Source organism: Chaetodon auriga, chromosome 24 (genome assembly GCF_051107435.1).
Source record: "Chaetodon auriga isolate fChaAug3 chromosome 24, fChaAug3.hap1, whole genome shotgun sequence".
NCBI lineage: Eukaryota > Metazoa > Chordata > Actinopteri > Chaetodontiformes > Chaetodontidae > Chaetodon > Chaetodon auriga.
Window position 1 is genome coordinate 16,920,775 of NC_135097.1, and position 14,109 is coordinate 16,934,883.

General features: G+C 42.7%; 2 protein-coding genes across 2 annotated transcripts; both read right to left on the minus strand.

Annotated features, from left to right (window-relative positions):
* Positions 1–50: 50 nt before the first annotated feature.
* On the minus strand, positions 51–4,779 carry rbm4.1 (RNA binding motif protein 4.1). The gene is made up of 3 exons (XM_076725246.1): positions 4,681–4,779; positions 2,819–3,242; positions 51–1,911 (listed from the first exon to the last, which is right to left on the minus strand). The coding sequence occupies exons 2-3, from the start codon at positions 3,222–3,224 to the stop codon at positions 1,055–1,057; spliced, it is 1,263 nt and encodes a 420-aa protein (XP_076581361.1). The 5' UTR covers positions 3,225–3,242; positions 4,681–4,779; the 3' UTR covers positions 51–1,054.
* Positions 4,780–5,873: 1,094 nt separating this feature from the next.
* Positions 5,874–10,225, minus strand: LOC143317346 (RNA-binding protein 4.1-like). Its single transcript, XM_076725459.1, has 4 exons — positions 10,150–10,225; positions 8,401–8,830; positions 7,290–8,050; positions 5,874–7,079 (listed from the first exon to the last, which is right to left on the minus strand). Exons 2-3 carry the CDS (start codon positions 8,810–8,812, stop codon positions 7,305–7,307), a joined length of 1,158 nt encoding a protein of 385 aa, XP_076581574.1. The 5' UTR covers positions 8,813–8,830; positions 10,150–10,225; the 3' UTR covers positions 5,874–7,079; positions 7,290–7,304.
* Positions 10,226–14,109: the final 3,884 nt, after the last annotated feature.

A 14,109-nucleotide genomic window follows, 5' to 3' on the forward strand; every position in this document is an offset into this window, starting at 1 on the left:
ATGCCATGACAAGTTACCAGATTAGCACAAGAAAGACACAGGTCACGGTGTTCAGATTTAAGACAAACAGATTTTAATTTGAACCTACCAGAAATCAAGACAGACTCCATCAGAGGCCATATTCATTTTGAAACGACAATATATGTTCAAGATGCGAAACCTCATTTATCACAGCAATGAAAATCAATTTAATCTGTCAAGTGACAAAAAAAACAAAAACATGATCATGATGCACCATGATAAAAAGTTCAACTTAATTTCACAAAAGGTTTGATAGAACCCAAATGCAAAAGTGTACCCATTTTTACACTGTGCAGATCCATATTTGGTACAGGTGTGACATTAAAGTTCACAGGTTAAACAGTGTCGGTGATGAAGCATACAGTATTCAAATGTTTCGAAAATTGCTCCACACGTAGTAACAATGTGAACTTACACAAACACAAATACACTAAAATGCACATAGTAATACATTAGATACGGCTAAAAAGAATTTATGAAAGTTAATCAACATAAACCTAAGACTCACCTTTAAAACATGCACCATGCACTAATTTAATTTGCTTCTATTAACAGAGTCTAAATAGTGTACGATAATAGCTACTTCGAGTGGCGCAAAAATTCTGCTCTTATAGTATGATGAACAGACGTCAACCAGGTTGGAGATGAACCCAGGATCTGTACTTCCACACTGAGGCTAAGCCATCTCAGAACTGCACCAACACCACAACATGTAACTGGACAATGACAGGTGGTCAACTGAGCATTAGTTGTACTGCATTTTGAAGTATAACCTGGAATGAGATCACAGCATAATGTCAATGTAGTTAACCATTCACATTGAAATCTACTTGTTGGCTATTCCGACTGGCAAGCTTTAATGTCACCTTATTCTTACTACCCACACGCCTCACATACACAAAGGGATGACTTTTGCCTCTATTACCAATAAGATATACTGTTTAATGTTTAATTTTCAGTGATTCCAATGGCACTTAGGCTATTCTATCCACTAAATGTCAGACAGCTCTCGCCTGACTGTATGGGACTATGATTAGTATGTAAATCGTGCCCGCTCCGTGCCGGGATCCCGCGGATGTTCATAGGTAGAACTTCTTGGGAGGGTGGGCACCGGGGAAAGGCGCGAACGCTCATATGCATATCCATCTGCCTCGGCAGGGACTCTCCGAATCGGACTCCGGTCACGTGTATAGTATGAGGAGACTGGGGCTGGTGGAGGAGGAAGGGGGCACTCGTATGGGTCGAGGCTAGAGGGGGGCAGACGTTCCCTCATTAAAGCTGTAGAGGTCGATGCTGATGGACCAGGCAAGGGGACAGCGCGACGTTCTTCGAAATAACTGCCTCCGTAAGAATTGGCCCTGTACTTCTCGTAGTAGTCCACGACCCCGTACGGATCCCTTTCCTCGTAAGGCGACCGTCGCATCGGGTAGGCTGGTACCGCGCCATAGAGTGAGCCGTTGCTCCTGTATGCCGCCTCGCTGCCATACATCCGAGCCATGCTATGTTCAGCAACAGCGCTTATGCCGTAACCTGGGTGCGGCCCATACCTCATTGCGCTCTCGTAGCCTGCGCCCCTTCTGTACCCTGCCATGTTGTTGCTGTGACCAGAACCCCGGGAAAAACCATGTACTGGAGCATAGCCGCCACCATAATCTGGATCGCCACTGAAGTCCGGATGATAACCCCTGCTGCGACCACGCCCGCCAAATCTCGAGGCATCATATCCATCAGACTTTGGCTCTGAGCCGTTTCTGTGGTAGCCATTTTGGTCTAGAGGGCATTCTTTGGACCAGTGACCTTCCTGCCCGCAACGATAACAACCCGATCTGTCTCCCATTCCCGGCGCAGTACGCAGGCGGCTAGTCGAAAGCTTCACGCTCATCAGTTTGCCTTAAAAAGAAAAGACTCAATGAGGACTTATGCCTGCATTTATTCTAAATAATATATTTGACATTTCCTGCCTGGCACACAAAAGCCTCCTGATCCACCAGTCTGGTAAAAAGCTGCATTATACTCCAAAAATAGCAATAAAACATGGCTTATGATTTGTGCATTTGAAAACAGTTATTAAAGCTGAAATCCGTAACTTTCCACACGTTTCCCCCCTTCAGTGACACGAGGTAACAAATGATGTTCACACTACAGCGAAAATGTCAGAGTTGTCATGGAAGGTTCCATGTACGCTTGCTTTTGGAATCAGCTAACGCTAAACTTGAGTTAAGTCAGCAAAGTCGGACAGCTCGAATTATACTTTCCATGTAGGCATGAGGGTCTGTGTGACGAAAAGTTCATCACATGGCCATATAGCTGGGAGTTTGTGGGGACCACGCAACCCAAAATATCTGACGGCGTTGAAATACATGTGAACACACGTGTGCAGAAACCACGCGCATTGATTTTGATGTTTGTCCAGCCCTACGCTGCTGGGTCTGACTTGTAAAAATACAGATATGGTTTGTAATACATTACTTCCAGTATCAAATTGACTGTAAATGCATTTACAACCTAAACAGGTGTGTCCTGACGAGTGCAGTAGACGCCCATTTGTGTTTCACAACAATCCAACATACAGATGGGTATTACCAATGCCATTACGGATACCAGCTTTAAAATAAGAAATATTGACAGCTGCCTACTTTTTACAGCTTACCATTATCCCTTAATCTTTCTCTATTTACTCACCTGCAGTGGATCCATGACTTACCTATCAATTCACAAGAACAGAATTAAATATTCTTCATACTATATCTTGAATATAAAAGGTAAACTCCCATTAAAGCCCAGCCCGAGAGTTCACCTTTAAAAGCTGTGTTGTCTAACTGACTAATGGCCTCCATGGCATCTTCCATTCGCTCCATGTGAACGAAAGCATAGTTTTTTACTATGTCACACTCCAACACAGCACCAAACTCTTCAAACTTGGCCCTCAGCTCCTGGTTGGTACAGGCAATGTTGCCAACATGTAGTTTAGTGGATCCTCTTGACTTGCCGCGGCTCAATTCCACATTCATGGGCTGGCCATTAAGCTCATAATGGTGGAGGTTGCGGATGGCTTCTTCTGCCTCAGCTTTGTCATCCATGTGCACAAAGCCAAAGTTCTTGACAATAGTGCATTCTGCAATCTTGCCATACTGGGAGAAGAGAGAGCGAAGCTCATCTGATGTGGTGTCTGGTGACAAGTTCCCAATGAATATTTTCACCATTGTGGAATGTGTCTGTCACTAAGGAAGAAGAAGAAGTCAAGATTATTGGCACCATTATTCTACTGACTCAATTAAAACCCTGACCAATTAATTTAACCTAAATCCAAATCACCATCACAATCATTCTGGAAACTTGAGCCTTGATTTGCATGCTTTCACAAGGCTTTACTGCAACTAGCATGAAGATAGTCACAACTATAATCTGTGATATAATGAACTGAACTATTAATGAGTGATCAATGGATAACCACTAGTGGAAATAACTAGAATAATGTGGATGCACGATGAGAGATTTTGTTGTGTACTTGTACATTAATAATTGCAGATAATTCAATTTAAGGGTCATTTCCGGATTTTTGTTCTTCTGCAGTATCGCTGTTTGAATGAGGTCCAACCTATGTACTTTTTGTGATATAACAGATGATGTTAATGAAGGAGATAGCATTCTGCTGTTGATTGTTTGCCTTGGAAGTCTTAACTTATCACTTTCATCAATACATCTTTTCCCATGAATACACTGGCAAAAAGGGTCCCATAGATATTACCTTGTGACTGCAAACTTTTCCTCATCTCTTACAAAGAAATTGGCGGGACGGGGATCAACACAAGTTTTCAAATAATGTTGTAACGTATTGTAATACTAAATATGAAGAATATTAGTGCATGCTACGATGTAAAAATGAACACTGGCAATATCGCTGATTGTTTTCAGGAACTCTGTGCGGGACGTATACCTTCTAACAATGGGACCCCCTGCACCCTCACACACATTTATATTAATCTAAGAGTAATTTAAGAATATTGTACCATCCTCTTTTGTCAGCTGTGAAACTTTCAGGAAAGTCTCCAGATGTGTGATGGCGGTGTTGTGGCGTGCTCGTAATTTAGCTGCATATTAAAGAGTAATCTGACCCAAAACAAAATACCGATAATGAATTTGATGTTATTATCGTCTGCGGAACACCGAGTAAGGTTAGCCGTTTATCTTCATCTAATATCAACAGGCCAAAGTTATCAAGAACAATGAAATTACTTTCTCAAGACGCGGATGGATTTATCTCAATCCACAGCTCAGTAGTAGTATCACATCGTGGCTCCGCAGCTCACTTTCGTTAGCTTCCGAGCTAACAAAACTAACGTTCGCCAAGCTAGCTGGGTTATCAAAATTGTAGCATAACAGTTCACAAGTATGGATTACTATGTTGGGTTTTACTCGGTTACAAAGTTACATAACATGCGTCTCCACGCTTATAGGCGATTCCCTTCACACGCTGCACGCCTATAGCTAACATTAGTCTGTAGGTTAGCCTAGCCTGACATTAGCCATATATTTCGTAGAAACCTTTTTTGTTATTGGCTTACGAAACGTGAGTAAACCGGAGTGCACTGGCTAACACAAATTCGAAAAGCAGAATTCATTTTGGTTGTGTTCATGTTGTGGTACTTGAATTCTTACCTTTGAAGCTGCAGTGTGCGTCTCTGCCCTCGGAGAATGAAATGACGACTGCCGCCTCACCGACTGACGCTACGTGACGGGCTCGTGACCAGGCTAACAACCATGTCACAGAAAGCTAACCTGGTTAGCTCTTTGTGGCATCATGTCGAGATGAGGGGGAAAAAGGAAAGCAATGACAGAAAAGACGCAAAATGCAACCAAGAGTCAGAACATCCCTGTCACAAATACTGGAAACCTTTTGATGGTCTTGATCCAGCCCCATAATCACGATCTTGTTGATATATATTTAAAATTCGTCATCTTGCGCAGATAAAGAAATTCTGAAAAAATATCTCATAACGTTACATTTCCTAATAGTCGGTTATGACCAAATAAGCTGTCTTTGACCGGCCACTCATTTCAAAAACGTAACCGTAAATCATCGCTTTCAGAAATGTCAAGCTCATATTTGTATTGTGTGTGTCAACAGGTCTGAACGTAACACTGCCAATGACAGCTGTAGCACGAGTAAGAGAGGTCTGCAGTGTGTAGGCTCAGGATTCTCACTGGAAAACATGACTGCTGACAATCGAAGATCACGTTATTCTCTTGGATTTTAGTTTGGGGCCTGAGGTTCCCTGCTTTTTTTCTTGTTAGTCCTTTAAATGAAGCAGTGCCTTTTCATGGTCCCTCATCTAAAAACTGTTCCACCAAAGTGTGAATGCACCGTTACATTTTCAAAAAAAAGCAAGCAAAGCTTAAAGAGAATACAAAAAAAGTGTGAGCAGAATATTTTTCTTCTTTCCTGTTCCAGTGGCACTGTGGAGGGTTCTCATGTTGGGAACAACTCATCCACAACAGATGTTGCAGACTATAGAGTATCATATTGAATATGATGACATTAAAGAAATCAAAATGGTTGTGTCACATAATAGTAACAGTATTTTAAACCACCCATAATCAATAAGCAGAATGTACTGTGATTAACAATCATGACGATCATTTTGTCCATATTGCTTACTTCTTTGGAGGGTGGGCCTGACAGCATGGAGCTTCATATCCTTAAATCTGATAAAAAATGTTCTAAAACCATAAACCTCATGCTGAAAAGCAAAAGAATTATTTTGAAAAAGTGTTGAGAGAATAGTTCCATTGCACCTACAACCAAAGTTAGACACAGTCATATTGGTTTCAAACAAATAACTGAAAATGTCCCCCAAAATCATTTGGCTTTATTAAAAACTGTATTCATTTTAGATTTTTAATGTATGCTGGTATTTTTACAGCCAGTATGAAAAATACAAATTTCAAGTCTGTCTATATGCAAAACAAAGGCACCCTCAACAAAACGCAAGTGCCTCATTAGTTCAGCAGCCCAAGCCCCCAGTGCTGCCTCACATTCTTCTATCTGCGTATGCTGTTACATGGAGAACAATGACCATCCATCCCAGACTAAACATTTGCATGTTTACATGTCGGTAAACATTCATGTTCTGGTGTCTCAACAGTTCTTTCAAGAATTTTGACCGCGGCTCAGCAGACACCTCACTGAGTGTTAGAAAATGTAGCAATTTTACACTTTGTGGACAAACAGTGAAAAAAATGGAGGCTGGAATGTTTGGGATAATGTCTTACCTTAAAATCTAACTCAGTGTGATTCTGTATCCTAACTGAACAGGTTCGTCAGGTGCATGGATATGGATTCCCTCTTCAGTGTCAATCACTGAGTCCATTCATGTGCTACAATGGGCATAAATGAAGCAATTTTGCAGCGAAAACTAGCTGGAAAAACACATACCTAATAAGTCATGGAGCTCAACAGCATGTTGTCGGGACACCAATGATGATCATTTTGGAAAAACATCATTTATCTTTATCCACATCCATACTGCTGACTCAGATGTCATTTGTGTCTCGGACAAACAGAAGCTTCTTCTACACTTCAAGCAACTGATACAGTGTGCATGAACCTTCATCCCATTCAAAAAAGGAAAATAAATGTTCATATATAGGTTAAACAAAAGCATTTCTTCTAAATGACATAAACAGAAGCCAAACAAATACCATCTGCTGAATTTAACTGTTTGCTTTGTGTGAGGAAGAAACACGAGTAAGAAAAAAAAGACACGGCTAAAAACTGAAAACCTGCAGGGCAAGTGAGCAAATTACTGTTTTAAAAGTGTCAAACAGTGCTATTTGCTAATCATCCTTTTTGAAAGCAGGTTATGTGGATGTAACTGAAAGGACGATTCCTCTGCAGGCAACTGGCCACTCAGGTGCCTGAAAGATGTCAACACAACTTCCAGTCTTAATTTCAGTATCTCTTATGCTTTGCTTTGCAGCACACCACGCAGACTGATGGAATCACGTAGTTTGAGGAAACGACGGCAAACGGCAAGTCCTGCCGTTCACAAACAGACCTAGAAAGAGAGCAAAGCATTCCCTTTAAGAGACAGGGTTTAATCCTCCATTATCTTGCAGCACAGCCTCAAAGGATTAAGTATCTTAAAAAAATCCAAGTTACGATGGATTTCGAGATTCCAGTGCCCACTGACCAGTAACGTTTTACAGTGAAATGTCCGTCTGTTTAGACATCAAATAAGTCATACTTTGTTTTCTATGTTGCTCACCTTGGCACCACGGCTTTAGTAAGGCGCATAGCGTGACGCGTAATTATCCTTGGGTCGTGGAGCAGTGTAGGAGCTCCTTGTGGCTGACACCGGTGACAGCCGTGTTCGCTCATAGGCGTAGCCGGCCGAGGTGACTGGTACTCGTCTGATCGGGCTGCGGTCTCGAGCATAGTATGCGGCTGCTGCGGTGGCTGATGAAGGTGGAGGCAGTGGCCGGCGATCAAATGGATCTATACTGGAGGAGAGCTTTGACAGGGAGGGAGGTGGGGGTGGGGGAGGGGGGAGATAGGAGATTCGACGATCCTCGAAGTAGCTTGAGCCAAAAGGGTGAGCTCTGTACTTCTCATAATAATCAACACTGCTATAGAGACGTTCACTATCGTAAGATGATGGCCTCTCAGCGTAGGAACCTGTTGCTCTGCTGGCGTATCTATCCCCCGGCTCAGAGCTGTAGCCGCTGAGCCTACGAGGGGGTGGCGGTATCCCACCTACGTAACTAGCCCGACTATACGCAGAGCCACCCATGTAATCAGCTGGAGCTGAGGCCATCCCGTAGCCGCCCCTGCCATAACTTGGGGGACCGCGTGGGGGGGCTCGGCCGCTGCGACCTCTTGCGCCGTCACCGTGGCTACCGTTCCGACTGACTGGACAATCTTTCGACCAGTGACCATGTTTCCCACAGACATAGCAGCCAGTATGATCTCCCATTCCCGGGGCAGTGCGAAGCCGACTGGTGGACAGCTGTACGCTCATCAGCTTGCCTTGTAAGGAGAGAGAAGAAACGCATGAGACCGTGGGGTTCTGACTCCATGAGGCTCTTAGCGACTATGAAACATGTTAAATGCATTTGACCGGCAATCAATGAGCGAAGCGAAGGACTTGCCGTGCCAGGTGCAGGTGATTTTATGCCAGTGCCTATTCACCACTGGTCTTATAAGAGACACTGCCAAACTTACAAGTGAATACTTTCAGTCCACCTGGTCAATAAATGTGGAAAAACATCGGCTAGTGGATTTTACTTATCGCGAGAGCTCAACGGCGACAAAACAGACTCCAAATACACATCTATAGACAGCAAAGACAACTAGCTCTATCCTGCCCAAGAGTTCACCTTTGAAGGCTGTGTTGTCCATCTTATCGATGGCATCCATGGCATCCTCCATTCGCTCCATGTGAACAAAGGCGTAGTCCTTCACTATGTCACACTCCACCACTGGGCCAAACTCTGCAAACTTGGACCGTAGAACATCACTGGTGACCCCTTCACCGAGGTTGCTGACATGTAGCTTGGTGGTCGATTTGGGCCTCCCTTTGCTCATCTCCACATTCATGCGCCAGTCATGCAGCTGGTGCTGGTGGAGGTTTTGAATGGCCTCCTCTGCTTCAGACATGTTGTTCATGTGTACAAAACCATAGTTTTTCACGATGTCACACTCCGAGACTGTGCCATACTTCTCGAATAGTTCTCGCAGCTCCTCAGCTGTGGTATTGCTGGCAAGGTTGCCAATAAAAATCTTTACCATGGTGAGGTGCTGTGTATCCTAGAAGATTTACAAAAATACGTCAATTACTCAGTATAACCATAACCAATATTTAATGATTACTTCAAAGAAATAGGAAATACACCCAACTGCCAGTTTACCTTGAGCTAAAACTAATGCATTCTAATGCAACAGGGACTACAATAAATCCTCCCTTCATGAACTATAATGTTCAGTGTTTGCTGAAACTGTTTACTTGATAACTTTGGAGGCTGTATTTTGAGGGTTGGTGAATTTGTAATGTGTTAAACTAAGGACTGCGTCTTAAACTTTGTCTGATTCACATCAATGACAGAAGGCAAAAGTTCCATCTTAAGGACTTCAGTTGTAAATTTAATCAATGTCTCTAAAACAGTTTCATCTGAACATTACAAGTTGGTGAAGGTAGAGTTTTTTACAGGACTGTTTTCATTAAACAAGAAAACTTTTAAATTACTTTGTGTGTGAGAATTAAAGATTAAATGTCATTGAGCTACTGCTGTTCAGTGTGTCTGATACATGCCCTATGGTGGACTGGTTTTCACTTACATGTACAATGTCTTGTAGTAGAATAGAATACCATGAACTTTATCAAATTATCATTCATTGACACATTATGCATATCATTACAGTAGTGAATGTCCACAACCAAAAATCCCTACTAAAGTGATGAAAACGTTAGTGTACGGAAAGGTCAAAGGCGGGTTAAACGTGCCGACTCCCGCAGCTGCTGTTTGGCAGGGCTGTAAACTACTCAAGCCAGAGGCACACCTAGCAGCTTTATGCTAACTGCTGTGTGTTTACGTAGGTGCACTGAATTGTTGACTAGCTCTGCAAATTCACGTTGACATATAATAGGAATTTAACATTATTTGCTTAAGTGTAGTTTGGACGGCCGAACGCTGGTTTTCACATTAACTTACTAATGCTTGCCGGCGTTGTCAGGTAACAATTGTTGCATATCAAACATTAGCCTAACGTCTGCTAACCAACTGTGCTAGCTAGTCAGCGTGCTAACTCTAAAGTTACTCTTTTTTGTGTATGACATTACTTACAGACTAACTAGCTTAACTAGGTCGTTATTTATAAAAATCAGTAAATAGTGTACGGTGCGCAACGCTTCCATGTTCGTCCATATTTCAGTGTAATGAGGTTGTAATGTTTAGCTAATGAGGCTAACCATTAGATGCTGAACACTTAGTAGCTAACGTTCGCTCGCTAACTCAGTCCACGTCCTCTCAGAGAACATCCCCAACAACACTACAATGACAGTTACGTAACACACCAACTTCCCTGAATGCATTTCGCCCCACGTTTTAACCTTAAAACCTCTAACCCACCTTTGAAACGATGTAGGCCTCGACATTAATGAATGAAAAGTGAAATGGCGTTACTGCTATGTTTTCTTCTCGTTTGCTTTTTGCAGATCGTAATCAATAACTTTGATTATGTATACCGCCACCTACTGTTCCGGAGCATGAAGAAATTGTTTTTACGCTACAAACTAATACGCAGACAAACAAGATAAATAATTAACCAATTAAATCAATATGGACTCGGCCAGATCATGTTCAACAAACTAGTATCTTTCAAAAGTTACAGCTTTTTTTGGTTTCATTACCCCTTCTCCAGTTGTCCGAAGTGTTCCCTGTAGGGTCCATTCTTTACCAGTCTTTCGAATCCTTCGTCGGAGTAGTTATTTCTCCTCCTTAATGTCACCATATCACCCACAAGGCAACCCTGCTGAGCACCTGCAGACGCCGAGGACACTGGCTAACAAGGAGAAAGAGCGTTGGAAAGACTATCTTGCAATTGCACATGTGTACAATTGTACCTGACATGAGTCCAATGGCTGCTAACCTCATTATCTGCTCCATGGTCGTCATGCACAGCGACAGCATCCCACAGAAGATGAGCAGACTGCTGGAGGCTGCTGGCTAAGAATACGTGTGATATGTGCAGCTTTGAGGCAGGATTTGATGGAATGTCGAGCAGCTTTGTCTAGCTACCTCCAGCAGGGGGAAGTTTTTCTTAAACCCACTGGGCAAAGGAGACATATATCACATACACACTCCTCACAAACGTTAGGGACATTTGGCTTTTGGGTGAAATTTATGGAAAATGTAAAAAGTCCATGCTACAGTGATATCATGAAAGTAGGGCATTTAAGTAGAAGCATGCAATGGTGATTTCCTCATCTCATTTCCTCATTATTGTCTGCTGAGGCATGGCATCCCACTCTTGAAGGGCGGCCCTCAGGTCACTGAGTTTCCAGGGTACAGAGTTATGAGCCTCTACACAGCGACTCAGCTGATCCCATAGGTCTTCTGTGGGATTCAGGTCTGGAGAAAGTGCAGGCCACTCCATTTGAGGTACCCCACTCTCCAGCAGCCGTTCCCTAATGATGCGACCTCGATGAGCTGGGGCATTGTTGTCCGTGAAGATGAAATGAGGCCTGTGTTTTTCATGCAGGGGCACAATGACTTGACTAATGATGTTATTCAGGTAGCAACAGCTTGTCACTGTACCATTAACAAAGTGTAGGGCAGTATTGACTAGATACACCTGCCCCTGCTTTCTTCATAGCGCTCTCCTTGACGTCTCCGACATCGTTGGCGGCAGCCACTTCTGCTCAATGTGAATCGACTTTCATCAGAAAACAGCACTAAGGCCCACTGGTCCCTCATCCAACGTAAATGCTCCCTGGCCCATGCAAGACGATGACGCTTATGCCTGGTGGTGTGGTCAGGTACCCTTGCAGATCGTCTAGCACGCAGACCATGCTGATGTAAACGGTTTCGAATGGTCTGATGTGACACTTGGATGCCTCTCACCTCCCTTAAATGTGCCTGGAGTTGAGTGGCATTCATCATCCGGTTCCGCAGGGCACTGTTCACAATGATCAGTCAATGAACAGTTGGACATGTGCATTCAAAAGTTTAGAGAAAGTCAAATTAAGTTCACCTGTGAAGGTTATAGTGCATTTTAAGTTCATCCTGAAATTTCACCCAAAAGTTGAATATCCCTAACTTTTTGTGGGTAGTATGAAGGGACAAGACCTTCATCTGTAACTGACAACTTTTTGTTCAGATTTTTACTGGTATTGATACGTTCCTTATGATGGGAATTGGTCCAAGTCACCTTACATTTCCACTTTTTCCCTTCTACAAAGCTGTCTTGATATGGCTGTGTCTGTATCCACTTTGTATGTCATGACCATTGCATGATTATTTCAACATACAACTGTCACCATTCCCAGACATCCCCAAGAGGTATGGGATCACAGGTCCTATCAGCAAGGATCTGCCCACAGAGGCTGACTTGATCCAATCCAGAAAACTGATCCACAGTCTGAAGTCACATGGGTCACAAGGTCAAAGACACACGAGTTAACCATAGAAGCGCTTCATGTATTATTCATCATACAAGTCAAAGGACATTTTTCTCTACAGTGCAAGTGACTCAGCATCTTGGTGTCTTTTGGTCATTAAGGAGGCATTTGTCCCAGTCATCATACTCTCCTTTGACGGGACTGAGGTAATTTGGAGCATTCATGACGAGTTTTTGGAACATCTTGGTGAACGCAGTGTCAGGAGTTTCAATGTAAGCAACAGATTACAAAACACAGCTGCTCACAAATCCTGCAGTATTAATACCTGACAGCTGTACTCATGAGGAATGTTTCTGTTGTGTATGACAGTGTACCATTCTGTGTGTTTGTGGTCAACCCTTTTTGCAGTGACTTTCTCTATGAACCTGTTCCTTCTTCTGTTTTTTGTAGGCTACAGAGTTACAGAAGAGATCCTCCGTCTGGTGCCCATAAATTCACACCTTCAGGCTGACTTTGAGAGCCAAATGTGAGTGCAACACACACAACTAGTTAAGCTCCAGTGAATAATTCAAGAGACTGTGGAAGATTATTTTGAACTTGTCCCTTTACACCATAATTATATATTTCCGTAAATGGCTGTCACTGTCTGACTGCCCCATGTTTGCCTTCATTCCAAACAATACTGCATGTCGCTGACTGCATCGGAAATTAGTCCCTGTTTGCTATCTAGTGCACTACATTTACTGCCATAATGTGATGAGAGTTTCCTTACTTCAAGTGTCCAGTGTTTGCACTATATTGTGCCTCAAAAACTCACACAGTGTGATGAAACATTAGTGTCCATAGCATGTATCCTACTTTTAGCTAAAACCGCAAAACACAGCACTTTTAATAGATGTAAACTATAGTTAAGCGAACACTACAACTGTCACTTGTGCACGATGCTAACTGCTGTCTGACTGTGTTTAATATGTGGAGAATAGTGAAAGAGTGTCCAAGGGAGTCATTTCAGATGCCACCATTGTCCTTTGTGGCTCATGTCTTTCAGTGTCTCATGTTGCCATGGATATTTTGTTTGTCTTGTCTACACTTGCTACCAAACAACCACAGCCCAATCACTATTTTGCAGAGATAAACAGTGCATAGGTTTACTCAGCTGTATAGGTGGGTGTCTAAAAAGACACTTGTTCAGGTGTCAGTGTGGAGTCATCTCACAGTGAGAGTGGCAAAATGTAACTTACCATATCCAACGTGAAATGAAACTGATGACTTTGATGATGACTGACGATTTGTGTTATTATCATATCTGCTTTACATCATGTTTGTGTTCATTTCCTCCAATTTTAAATGTTTTGAGTGCCTGAAAGCCTTAAACCTTCCTCTAATGATTTCATCCTTTCTCCAATGAAGGCAGAGCTTTATCTTTGATGATTCTTCAATGAGGATGTGCATGGACTTGGTTGTAAGAAGGAAACCCTGTGAAAATGCTGATTCGTGTACTCCTGTACCCTATTTGATCAAAAACAAATGACTGAGTTCAAATGCTGTAACATCGTTCTGTATCTTCTGTGTCAAGGCATTACATTCTGCTGCAAGCATCTTCAACCACAAAGCAGCATCATGAATGGTGAGTACACAGCAAAGAAAAAGAGATGCCAAGCTGAAGTGAAACTGGGATGAATGGAAACATTTTTGTAGACAGTCTCATATCTTTGGCTGAGGATGCTTCTAATTACTGCCTGTGGTTCTATTTGAAGGAGAAAACTGTCTTAATATATGATTTCCACCAACTGTCACGCCTTCCTCCTCTTGAATATTGTGTTTTGTTCTCATCCTCAGGGTCAGTCTGGTGGAATCAAATCAGACTCCTGGTGGGAAATGTGAAAAGAAACAAACACATTTCCCTTGCCCACATCAACCTGCAGTCCTTCCCTGGACGCTTGCACAGTGATGACAAGTAAGGACCCGT